The sequence below is a fragment of the Panthera pardus genome, unplaced genomic scaffold (assembly GCF_024362965.1).
Source record: "Panthera pardus isolate Hobbes unplaced genomic scaffold, ASM2436296v1 HiC_scaffold_3, whole genome shotgun sequence".
In the NCBI taxonomy this organism is placed as follows: domain Eukaryota; kingdom Metazoa; phylum Chordata; class Mammalia; order Carnivora; family Felidae; genus Panthera; species Panthera pardus.
The window spans coordinates 10259241-10271710 of record NW_026526876.1 but is presented as its reverse complement, the minus strand read 5'-3'; the positions used below and the strand labels follow the sequence as shown (position 1 = coordinate 10271710).

At 49.8% G+C, this 12470-nt stretch overlaps 1 protein-coding gene across 1 annotated transcript in view; it reads left to right on the top strand.

The window, feature by feature from the left end:
* The window catches only part of DNAH2 (dynein axonemal heavy chain 2), a 92402-nt gene that overhangs the window by 1466 nt on the left and 78466 nt on the right, over positions 1-12470 (top strand). Inside the window, 3 exon segments of the mRNA XM_053892166.1 lie at positions 431-598; positions 5370-5428; positions 7382-7552. Coding sequence (XP_053748141.1) covers positions 445-598; positions 5370-5428; positions 7382-7552 — 384 coding nt within the window. The 5' untranslated portion in view covers positions 431-444.

The window sequence follows — 12470 nt, the reverse complement described above, 5'->3', positions numbered from 1 at the left end:
TGAACCACCCAGGCGACCCTCAAATACTGCGTTTCTTTGTTTAAGGGGGTGGCACATTTTAGCGTGGGTAGGAGGAGAATTTTCCACGTCCCCCCCCACCCCGTTGCTGGGGGTATCGCAGGAGGAAAGGAGGGTTGGAGGAGAATCATCTTGGTTTGCTTGGGTGACTTGATATGACAAGGGATGGGGGGACGGCCTTCCCCTCCCCGGGCCTTCTCTCCACCCATGGCCCTGAGGGGTAAAGTGGCTGAAGGTGTGTGTGACCACGCCTGGCTGGTTGATGGAGCAGGGTGAGGTATCCCCAGATAGGAGTATGATATGGGGAGGGGGTCTCAGTTTATGAATTCAAAAGGGACCGCGTGTATGGAGGGGGGACGGGCTGGGAGGCGTGGATCCGGTTGTGGACCCCCAGCTGCCCGTGTGTCCGCAGGTGTCGCCCGCGCCATGTCCAGCAAAGAAGAGAAGCAGAGACTGAGTGGCCAGGGAAGCGCCAGCCGTGGTGCCCGCCAAAGAGCCTCCGAGGCCACCCTGGCCTCGAAGCCTGGGGACGCCGCCCTGCCTCCCCAGCCGGAGTCCGATTCCTTCAAGGAGGAGCTTGGTGGGTACACGCTGGGGAGGAGCTCGGAGGCAGAATGTGTGTCTTCAAAGAGGGTCTGAGGGTTGTGGGGGAGTTGAGTGGAGTGTCAGGCCCGATGCTGGGCTCCTGTCTCTGTGTTTTCCTCCTGGCCAGCCTTGTCCTGTTCTTTCCCTCCTCGCAGTACCCCCCCTCCAACCCCCAACCACCCAGTGACCCCGGAGCTCACTAGCCGGTCCTTTCTTTCTCCTAGCCTCTTCTTCCTCCTCACTTCTAGTGTTCCAGGTTGCTCTGACCACACCGAAGAGGGTTTGATCTCTTCCTTTTTCCCATCTTCACCCTGGGTGGCAAAACAAATAACGTTTTTCTTCCATTAAGCCCATCACCATGGAGACTCAGCCTGCTTCGCCGCCCTTTGAATCCTCAGCCTGAGCGCTGCTTTCTCCCATCTGTTCAAGGCTCTTGCGTCTCTGCCTTCATTTTGGCGGAGCCTTGGTAGACTCAGGAGGGTCAGGTTCAGGGCCACACACACAAAAAGAAGCCCCATGTCTGGATGGAGGGAGCAGAGAGTTTAAAGAGGCTGCCTCCTGCGGCTTTGATCTCAGGGATGCCTCTCCTGTGGGTTGGAAGGTTTTTTTGGTAGCAGTTGCTGTCGCCGGGCCGTGCCTTGGAGCTCTGGCCGGTGTAGATAGGACTGTGAACTAAGTATAGCCCCCACATTTTCCCACTGCAAGCAGCCTGTGAAGAGGGACAGAAATAGAATCCTCTTTTCGTATTAACAGTGGTTAAGCATGGGTGTGGGAGAGAGGTCCGGGGTCCACAGGATACCTAGGATCCAGAGGTTAGAGACCAGCAAAATGTTCTGTTCTGAGTTCTCCCAGAAGCCTTAAAAATGGAACTAGCTCCTGGAGGCTGGGCGCCTGGACCAGGGATGCGGAGGGAGCAGGAGGCGCAGCGAGGTTCAACCTGGAGACTCCTCCAGTGTGAGAAGGGAAGGAGATTCTCAGTGAAAGCCTTGACCATCCAATACAAAGAATCTATGACTCCCTTAGCTCTAAGCCTTTTTGTCGTTTGGTGGGGAGCTTTCCAGCTGACCCAGCAGAGGTTCAGAGGAGATGGGGACCTCCACAGCATCCCTGACACCCACAGTGATCCCTGTACTCTTTGGAGCTGGGGAGGGGATTGAGGTCTGTCCCTGCTGGAGACAGAGGGGCTGGCCATGGTCTGAATGTTTTGTTCCCCTCCCTCCCCCAATTCATATGTTGAAATCTTAACGCCCGATGTGATGTGATTAGTGGGTAGGGGCTTTGGGAGGTGCTCTGATCAGATCAGGAGGGTGGGACCATCATGGATGGGATAAGTGCCTTGGGAAGGTGGTTCCAGAGAGATCCCTTGCCTCAGTCCTCCATGTGAGGACACGGTGAGAAGTCTGTGACCCAGAGGAAGGGTCTCGGTGACCATGCTGCATCCTGGTTTAGGACTTGCAGCCAACAACCCAGTCTGTGCTGTTTTTTTTTTTTTTTAATGTTTATTTTTGACACAGAGACAGAGCATGAACAGGGGAGGGTCAGAGAGAGAAGGAGACACAGAATCTGAAACAGGCTCCAGGCTCTGAGCTGTCTGCAGAGAGCTGGACGTGGGGCTCGAACTCACGGACCGCGCAATCATGACCTGAGCTGAAGTCGGATGACTAACCAACTGAGCCACCCAAGCGCCCCCGTGCTGTTTTGTTATGGCAGATGCAGGGATAAAGGGGGAGGGCCTAAAACACATTGGTAAAGGTGGGTAAGTGGGCAAACACCCTTTGGAGGTCTCTGTTGACAACCTTTGCTTCCTTAGGTGTTCCTCAACTCCCATTAAGAAAAGGAGGACAGGTTTATAATCCCACATTTGTAGTTTTATTTGTTTGTTCATTTGTTTATTTTGAGAGAGTAGTTGTGCGTGTGTGTGCAACCAGGGAAGGGGCAGAGAGAGAGAGAGGGAGAGAATCCCAAGCAGGCTCCGAGCCGAGCAAGTACTCGATTGGGACTCCTCCGGACGCGGGACTCCATCCCGCATCTGTGAGATCGAGATCTGAGCCGAAATCAAGAGTTGGGTGCTTAACCGACTGAGCCACCCAGGTGCCCCCATATTGTAATTTTAATTATGTATGTATGTATGTGTTTAATTTTTTTACGTTAAGAAATTTTTTTAAGGGGCGCCTGGGTGGCTCAGTCGGTTGAGCGTCCGACTTCAGCTCAGGTCACGATCTCGCGGTCCGTGAGTTCGAGCCCCGCGTCGGGCTCTGTGCTGACGGGTCAAAGCCTGGAGCCTGCTTCCGATTCTGTGTCTCCCTCTCTCTCTGCCCCTCCCCCGTTCATGCTCTGTCTCTCTCTGTCTCAAAAATAAATAAACGTTAAAAAAAAAATTAAAAAAAATTTTTTTAATGTTTCTTTTTATTTTTGAGAGAGACAGAGCATGAGTGGGGGAGTAGCGGAGAGATAGGGAGACACAGAATCCGACGCAGAATCCGAAGCAGGCTCCAGGCTCTGAGCTGTCAGTACAGAGCCCGACAAGGGGCTCAAACCTGGGAACAGTGAGATCATGACCTGGGCTGAAGTTGGACGCTTAGCCGACTGAGCCACCCGGGCTCCCCCATATTTGTAATTAAAAAAAAAAAAAAAAAAAGAAAAGAAAAACTTTAAGGGCTAACCAGTTTTTTTTCCCACAGAGTTTGGCATCCAAACTTATTTGGTGGTAATATATAAACCAAACTGGCAGGAGAGTACTTACAGTCAATGTAACCACTTAGTGTGTATTTTCGAATGTTTTCCTGCGGTGCTCCTGACTGTAAAAGTTAGATTGTGGCGTGTTGGTCGAGAGTCTGCCGGAGGCGGTGGGGGGAGGGGGATCGTGTGTCATACTCCGTTGACAATTGTACATTCTGAAGTCTACGCCACCCCAAGGTTTTGGATAAGCTATAGACCCGTATTTCAGGCAAGTCAGGAAAAGTATAGGGAATAACAGAATGGACCCCCATGTACCCATCACCCAATGACGGCTACATTGTGGCCGTGAGTCCTTCCATTTGCCACATCTCCCCCAGCTCTTCTCTCTCTGTCCAGATGCCACCATTATCCTGAGTTGGTGTTTGTCATCCTCAAGCTTGCTTTTTAAAACAATCAATTTTTTTTTAATGTTTGTTTATTTTTGAGAAGGAGAGACAGAGAGAAGGAGACAGAATCGGAAGCAGGCTCCAGGCTCCGAGCTGTCAGCACAGAGCCCGACGCGGGGCTCGAGCTCCCGGTCCGCGAGATCGTGACCTGAACGGAAGTCAGCCACTTAACTGACCGAGCCACCCAGGCGCCCCCTCAAGCTTGCTATTTACATTTTTACTGCATATCTCATGACTTGGATTTTATATATATAACTTGTGTTGTAGGAGACGAAACCGATATACTCTTTAAGCAACGTTTTTTTTTTTTTTTTCTTTTTCGAGTTTACTCCTCTACTTGGAGAGTGCAGGCGTGCAATCATGAGCGGGTGAGAGGCAGAGAGAGAATCCCAAGCAGGCTCCCTGCTGTCAGCACAGAGCTCTATGTGGGGCTCCATCCTACAAACCCGTGAGATCATGACCTGGGCCGAAATCAAGAGCCAGATGCTTAACTGACTGAGCCCCCAGGCGCCCCCCCACCCCCAACTTACCCTTGAGGTTGCCTCAGTCTTCCTCCCCTTGGCCTTGGTTCCATCTGGCATCTTGAATGCCTTCAGTTTTCTCAAAGGGCATTAGATTTCTTGGTTACCCATCTCACCACCGCCAAGCTCCTGGAACCGTCTGTCCCATCTTTTTCATGATTTTCTTTCTTGGCTTCTGTGCCTCAGTCTCCCCTCTTGGGATTCCTTTCTGAAGTCGGAGTGTCCTGTTCCCCAAAGTCTTTTGGCTCCGTCTCATTTGCTGCTGCTTCCTTTCGGCCCATGGCGGGTGGGAAACCCACCGGCTTTACCCGTCTCTTGTGTGAGCAGCAGATCAGGAGGTAGAAACACACCCTCCTGGGTATTTTCGGCGTCCAGAGTGGGTGCGGCAGAAACGAGTGCGACAACTGAGCTGGGCCGGTTTCCGTGGGCCCCAGCTTTTGCGTGTGGGAAGAGCAATGGAAGGCCAGAAGCTGAAGGCCTAGAATAATCTTAGTACTGCTTGGCCTTCATTCCCCTGCCTCCCTCCACTCGTCTACTCCTGCCCTTGTCAGCTTTTTCTTTCTTTATTAATTAAAAAAGATTTTTTTAACACTTATTTATTATTGAGAGACAGAGAGACACAGAGCATGAGCAAGGAGGGAAAGGGCAGAGAGAGAGGGAGACACAGAATTCAAAGCAGGCTCCAGGCTCTGAGCTGTCAGCACAGATCCCGACGTGGGGCTCGAACTCACAAACTGTGAGATTGTGACCTGAGCCGAAGTCGGATGCTTAACCGACTGAGCCACCCAGGTGCCCCCCTCGTCGGCTTTTTAACAGAAAATTGGGATAGAATTCACTTACTATAAAATTCATGCCTTTAAATTTTTTTCCCTAAATGTTTGTTTATTTTTGAGAGAGAGAGAGAGAGAGACAGAGGGTGAGTGGGGGACGGGCAGTGAGAGAGGGAGACACAGAATCGGAAGCAGGCTCCAGGCTCTGAGCTGTCACCACAGAGCCCGACGCGGGGCTCGAACCCACGAACTGTGAGATCATGAGCTGAGCCGAAGTCGGCCGCTTAACCGACTGAGCCACCCAGGCGCCCCATGGAACGCCCTCATTTTTGAATTTTTGTTCTTCCCAGAGCCAACATCGGAGGAGCCCGAGGCACAGAAAGAATTGTCGGAGGCTGAGGCGGATGTGGTAAGTTAGGGATTTCCCTGAGCCAACTCTTCCTCCCCGGGAGCCAGTCAGTCCGAGGTTAGCTGTAAAATGGAGGACGAGGAGGTCTCTCCAATCTGTCGCTGGCGTCTACTCCCTCTCCACTGGGAGCCTGCTTGCCACGGATCCAGCTCGCTGAGTCACGAGAAAGTTCTCCGTGCCCCGCACCCCTCCAGAGGGACAGGGCTTTGCGCGAGGGACAGGGCTCTTCACTTTCCCTTCCTTGTGTCCCGCCTTTTTTTGTTTGTTGCTTTTTCAAATGTCTTTAATTTTTATTTTTCAGTGTTTGTTTATCAGAGAGAGAGGGACAGAGGGTGGGAGAGAGCGAGGGAGACACAGGTTCCGAAGCAGGCTCCGGGCTCCGAGCTGTCAGCACAGAGCCCGACGCAGGGCTGGAACTCGTGAACTAGGAGATGGTGACCTGAGCTGACGTCAGATGCTCAACCGACTGAGCCACCCAGGCGCCCCGCCCCTTGTCTCCCCTGCCTTGAATCAAACGGGGACAGGCTCACCGCGTGAGGCCCAGCTGTGCGCGCTGTGGCTTCGTGCCAGGAACAAGAACTCTCCGGGCCCGGGTGTTAGCAGCCGAGCACTGTGTGCTATATCCTTGCTATTTTTATTTGTACTTCTTTGATTTCAAGTGACACTGAACGGTTTTTTCATAGTTTCAGTTTCTCTTTTTGCGACACGACACGTCCGTTTGCGTCCGTTTATTTCCTGGGGTGGTCGCGTTTTCCTCGTTGGTCCACCCTTGGCTCTACATGGGAGACATTTAATTTTTTTTTTAACGTTTATTTATTTTTGAGACAGAGAGAGACAGAGCATGAACGGGGGAGGGGGGCAGAGAGAGAGGGAGACCCAGAATTGGAAGCAGGCTCCAGGCTCTGAGCCATCAGCCCAGAGCCCGATGCGGGGCTCGAACTCACGGACCGCGAGATCGTGACCTGAGCCGAAGTCGGACGCTCAACCGACTGAGCCACCCAGGCGCCCCTCTACATGGGAGACATTTTAGAGCATGAAGCTTTCTCGACTTGGAAACTTCAGGTGAAAGAGATTCCTTCTCATCTTCCGGGAGCACCGGGAGAAGGACAGGGTGACTCCTCACGTTTGTCCTCATGTCTTCCGGTTCCTTTAATTATTTAGAGGAGTTCTCCAGACTTTTTTTTTTTTTTTCTAGTCACCACTTACAATTTTTTTGCCGTCTAACTCGTGTGTTCTTTGGTGTTTCCCAGTCTTGTCTCTTCCCCTTCGTTCTCCCTTTCTGCTAATGCTAGTTTGCTTTTTTTTTTTTTTTTAAGTTTATTTACTTCGAAAGAGAGAGAGAGACAGGGAATGCACTCACAGGAGGAGCAGAGAAAAAGGGAGAGACAGAGACAGGGTAGAGCCTGACTTGGGGCTCGAACCCGCAAACCATAAGATGATGAACTGAGCCGAAATCAAGAGTCAGACACTTAACCGACTGAGCTCCCCAGGCGCCCCTGCCAGTTGGCTTTGCCTTGACGTCTCCCGTTCAGTGTCCCCCCACCGGGCAGGCTGCACCCTTCTCCTTTTTCCAGCTCATCATCTTGGAGCCTGATTGCCTGCTTTAGGCTCCTACCCTACAGGGTCCCTCGATGGAGTTTTACCCCGAGGTCGAGGATTGCTGGGCGAGGTGTCTTTGCAACCACGGGCGTAAAGGAGATATCTTGGGAAGATCGTGTCCCCCGTTTTCCTCTGTGGTCCGTCTAGTTTCACTCGGAGCAAGGGAATCTCACTGTCTGCCTTCTTCAGAAGCTTGAAACCCGCCATTCGGCTTCTCTGCAGCCTTCCCTTCAGCATCCTGGAGCCGTCAGGCTTCTCGCCTCGTGTCCCGTGTCCCCACGCGCGCTTGTGAATGGGGGAAAGGACTCCTCCTAACAGCTGTACCTGCTTCGGCCCTCTGCTCCCCTCCCGTAGAAGCCCCTTTTCCTGTCCCGAGCCGTGCTGACGGGACTGGCGGGTGCGGAATGGACAGCGGAGCACGACGCCGTCCTGGAGCACTTCGCCCGGGACCCTTCGGAACCCATCGTCACCATCTTCATCGACCCCTGTGTGGGGCTGACGCTGGAGCGGGGCATGCCTGTACAGGTGGGTGCTCGGCTCTCCCGGACCCCGAGGGGGTCGGCCAGGGAGCTGAGGGCTTGCGGCCCTCCGTCATCTGAGTCTTACCTCCTGTGCCCCAGGTGTGTTGGGCCCCGCGGTGGGTCCGCTTGACGGAATACAGAGGCATGAGGCAGGGTTTTGCTTCCGGCGATCTCGTGGTCTGGTGGGGGAGACAGACGTATAGAAACTATTCACAATGTGTTAGGATGCACGGGCGGAGCTGAATAGGAACTTTATGGGGACAGTATAGCCAGGGGGATGCTGGCAAGGCCTGGCGACAGAGGTGACATTCGAGCTGGAAAAGAGAGGTAAGTCCGATTTCATCGCGTCTGGGTGAGAGCTGTGTCGGCAGAGAACACTTTATGTGCAAAGAAAAGAGCTGTGGGAGGCGATCCTGAAGAGGCGGGCTGGGGTCACTTCGCGGAGGGCCTTGTGTTTACGCTGGAGAATTTGGCTAGCGCAGCCTTTCGTGGATTAGAGAGAGAACGCTTTCAACCGTGTGGAAGACACATCGGCGAGGGGTAAGCCACGGGTAGGGAGACGGTGAAAAGACGGGCAGAGTAGAACGTTAGTGGTGGAATCTGGGCAGTGGGTATATAGGTCATTGTTGTAAACCTCCTGTAACTTTTCTGTATGTTCGAAGCCTTTGAAATAAAGTGTTGGAAAAGAGAAAGGCCTTTGCTTTGCTTTTATTGGCAGCACGTACACAAAACGATAACGATAACGAAGGTGAACGTGGCCGTGGGCCGTGACACGATTTGGGAAATGTTCCAGATCAAACAAAAGCAAAAATAGCTTGCGGCTTTTTCCTGTACGTTGGCGTCAGGCAGCTACAAAACATCATGGGAAAAAAAAGAAAAGATCTCGTTCGTAAAAGGAAGAGGAGTTTGCCAAAAATGTGTAGGATTTATATGAAAGAAAGCAAGTTTGTTGCAGGCCATGAAACCATGAGAGAAGGTTTGACTGAATAGCCATATCCTGTTTCTGGGTGGGAATCTTAATATTATAAAGATCCTTTATCTAAAAAGAAATGTACCATTTTAATGCAACTCCCACCACAGTGCCAAAGTCCCTAAATCCCTTACGTGAAGATTTAAAAATATATCCAGTCGGGACGCCTGGGTGGCTCAGTCGGTTGGGCATCTGACTTCAGCTCAGGTCATGCTCTCCTGGATCATGAGCTCGAGCCCCGCGTTGGGCTCTGTGCTGACAGCTCGGAGCCTGGAGCCTGCTTGGGATTCTGTGTCTCCCTCTCTCTGCCCTTCCCCCGCTCACGTTCTGTCTGTCTCTCAAAAATAAACATTAAAAAATATGTATCCAGAAATATGCATGAAGAAGGAAAGTAATGTTGGAGAGTTGTGAATACGAAAATCTCTTCTAATTAAACTGAAGTAATTACAACAGAGCTGTACTGGGACAGGAACATACATTGATATGCAACGTTAAAGACACCAAGCACAGACGCATATATGTAAGCATTTTCTCTGAAAATTGCATTTAAAATCTGTGGGGAAGAACAGATCCTTCGGTGAATAGAATTGGGAAATATAGAAAAGTTTTCCATTAAAAATCGAATCAGCTGGGGAGAGCAGGGGGAAACAGGCAGATGTTGGTCAGAGGGCACGAGGAGATCAAAAGCAGAGGCCACAAAGCAAAAATACACACATGGGACTACATCAAATCCAAAAGCTTCTGCACAGCAAAGCTGCTTCCATCAACAAAATGAAAAGGCAAACCTAAGGATTGGGAGAAAATATGTGTAAATCGTCTATCTGATCAAAGGTTAATATCCAAAGTATATAAAGAACTCCTACAATCCAATAGCAAAAAGAACAGCCTGATCACAAAATGAGCAGAGGGATTGAAGAGACATTTTCCCAAAGAAGACCTACAAATGGCCAACGGGTGTTTGAAAAGGTGCCTCCATATCATCACTGGGAGAAATGCAAGTGAAAATCGCAGCGAGGTATCAGATACCACCTGACACTTGTCAGAATGGCCATCGTCAAATAGACTCCCAAGAGGCAGCAAATGTTGGTGAAGATGTGCAGGAGAGGGAACCCTCGTGCACTGTTAGTGGGAATGTGAGTTGGTGCGGTCGCTCTGGAGAATGGGATGGACGTTCCTCAGAAAATTGAAAACAGGACTACCCTATGATCTGGCAGTCGAGTTGTGGGCATCCATCCAAAGGAAATGAAATCACTGTCTCAAAAAGATACCCGTACCCCACGTTCGTTGCAGCATTATTTACAATAGCCAAGCTATGGGAGCAGCCTAAGTGTCCACCGATGGATGAATGGATAAAGAAAGTTCCATGTACACACGATGGAACAGTATTCAGCAGTGAGAAAGAAAAGAAGCCCGGGGCGCCTGGGTGGCTCAGTTGGTTAAGCAGCGGGCTCTTGGTTTAGGCTCAGGTCATGATCTTGTGGTTCATGGCACTGAGCCCCGCATCAGGCTCCACACCGACAGTGCGTGGAGATGGTCTCTGATTCTCAGTTTTTTTTTCTCCTAAAAAAAGTTAAAAACAGAAAGAAAGAAAAGAGAATCTTGCTACTTGCAATATCCTGGATGGAACTTGAGGGCATTATGCTGAAATAAGTCAGAGGAACGTAAATACTGTATGATCTCACTCATGTGTGGAATCTAGGGGGGGCAAACCCCAACCTCACAGAAACAGAACAGATTGGCGGTTGCTAGAGCGAGGGGGTGGGCAGGTAGGGGAAATGGTTGAAGGCGGTCAAAAGATACAAACCTCCAGTTTTAAGAGAAATCAGTTCTGGTGATATAATGTACAACACGGTGACTATCGTCAGCAAGAGCATGTATTTGAAAGTTGCTAAGGGGGTAGATCTTAAAAAGCTCTCAAGATGAGACGGAAAAAATTGTAAGTGCGTGAGGTGACGGATGTTAACTAAACTTACTGTGATCATCACTTTACATATATCAAATCACGTTGTACGCGTTAACAGTGTTATCGGTCAGTTATATCTCAACACAACCGGAGGGAAAGGGTACAGTTTCATTTATGCAAGGCGAATGGTTCCGGAGATCTCTTAGCACGGTAACCACAATTACCATGTGTGTTCACCTGCAGTTTGCTAAGAGGGTACGTCTTCAGTGTTCTCACTGCACACACACATGCACACGAGAAGAAAAAGAAAAAAAGGGTACCTACCGAGATAGTGGATATATTCATTCGGTTGATTATGCTGATCATTTCACAGGGTATACATACATCAAAGCATCAGGTTGTATACCCTAAGTCTATACATTTTCATTTGTCAATTATGCCTCAAGGAAGAGAAAATTTATTTGGTATGCTGAAATACATTCTAAACGAGATTACAGCCTTAGTTGTATGCTTCTGGGTCAAGATGGCCAGTTGAACTTCCTTAAAGAATTATTACTCTTGGGGTGCCTGGGTGGCCCAGTCGCTTAAGCGTCCGACTTTGACTCAGGTCATGGTCTCACAAGTTTGTGAGTTCAAGCCCTGTGTCGGGCTCTGTGCTGACAGCTCAGAGCCTGGAGCCTGGTTCGGATTCTGTGTCTCCCCCCTCTCATGCTCTGTCTCTCTCTTTCAAAAATAAATAAACATTAAAAAATTTTTTTAAAAGAATTATTACTCTTGATAAAAGGAGCAAAAGGTAAAACCAGAAAAAAAAAATAAACAACACCCAAGAGTAAAGAAGGAAAGAAGCATAATCTAATCTAAGAAACTTGATGAAGTGGGGACCAATGAAAGGTCTGTGCTCTGAGTGACAGAAATGTTCTTCCCAGGGGAATGGTGGACCCCCAGCAAGATGGGACCCTCAGGGCATGTAACAAAAACCTGAAAAGGAAGAAAGCGCCCAGGTATTTTCTCAGAGATTTTACGTTCTTTTGAAATTAGCCTGAACCACCCGCCCATCCCCTCATGCTATCCTCTTAGAGGGAATAAAGCGTAAAATACGCGATCCTTTCACTTGGAGGGGGGAAAGAAACACGCTCTCCCAGCAGGACATCAAGGAGTCACCCACAGTCTGTTAGAGCAGAAAAGATGGGGTCACAGAAACTGCTCACGCATGTGGAAGGCGGAGAGGAATTGCGTGGCAACCGCAGGCATATTACATCCAGGGGACACAAATGGAACAAAGCAGACACAGGAGGAAAAGAGCCAAGCAGAAGGAAATTCCTCACAACAGAATTTGTGCTAGGAACAAACCTAACAAGAGCATGAATTCAATTTTTAAAAAGCTGGGAGGTGAAATGATGCAACATGGGAAATACATAAAACGGAGATTGCAAATTTTAGGAAATGAACATAGCAGCAGGTGACAAAACCCGGTAGGTTAGAAACAGCGAGGGACTGACGAGCGATCGCTGCGGACCCGAGTTGCCGGGGAAGAGAGGCTCGAGATCATCATAGTGCACGAGGAAGAGAAAGCCAATGACAACTCGATTAAAGGAACGTTAATAAGACAGGTGATCTACTATAGAGTGCCAACGAATGAGACAATAGAAATTTAAAGATAAAACACAAAGAATTTCCTTGACCTGCAGAAGGACCTGAATCTGGGAATTGGCAGAGCATACTTTTCTTCCACAAAATTTGTTACACAATGTTTAATGTCAACACACGTCTTAGGTAAGCTACTGAGCTCCAAGGGAATTAATTCTTTGGGAACATCGCCTAGGTGGTATTCCTGCCAAGAAGATTTAACCTGCATCTAATACTGAGGAAACAATCAGATAAATCCAAGTTAAGGGACATTTTGGAAAACAACTGGCCTGGACTGTTAGAAAGATCAGTGCCATGGAAGAAAGAAAAAGACAGGGGTGGTGGGGGGGGGGCGCCTGGGTGGCTCAGGTCGGCTCAGATCATGGTCTCACGGTTCGTGAGTTTGAGCCCCACGTTGGGCTC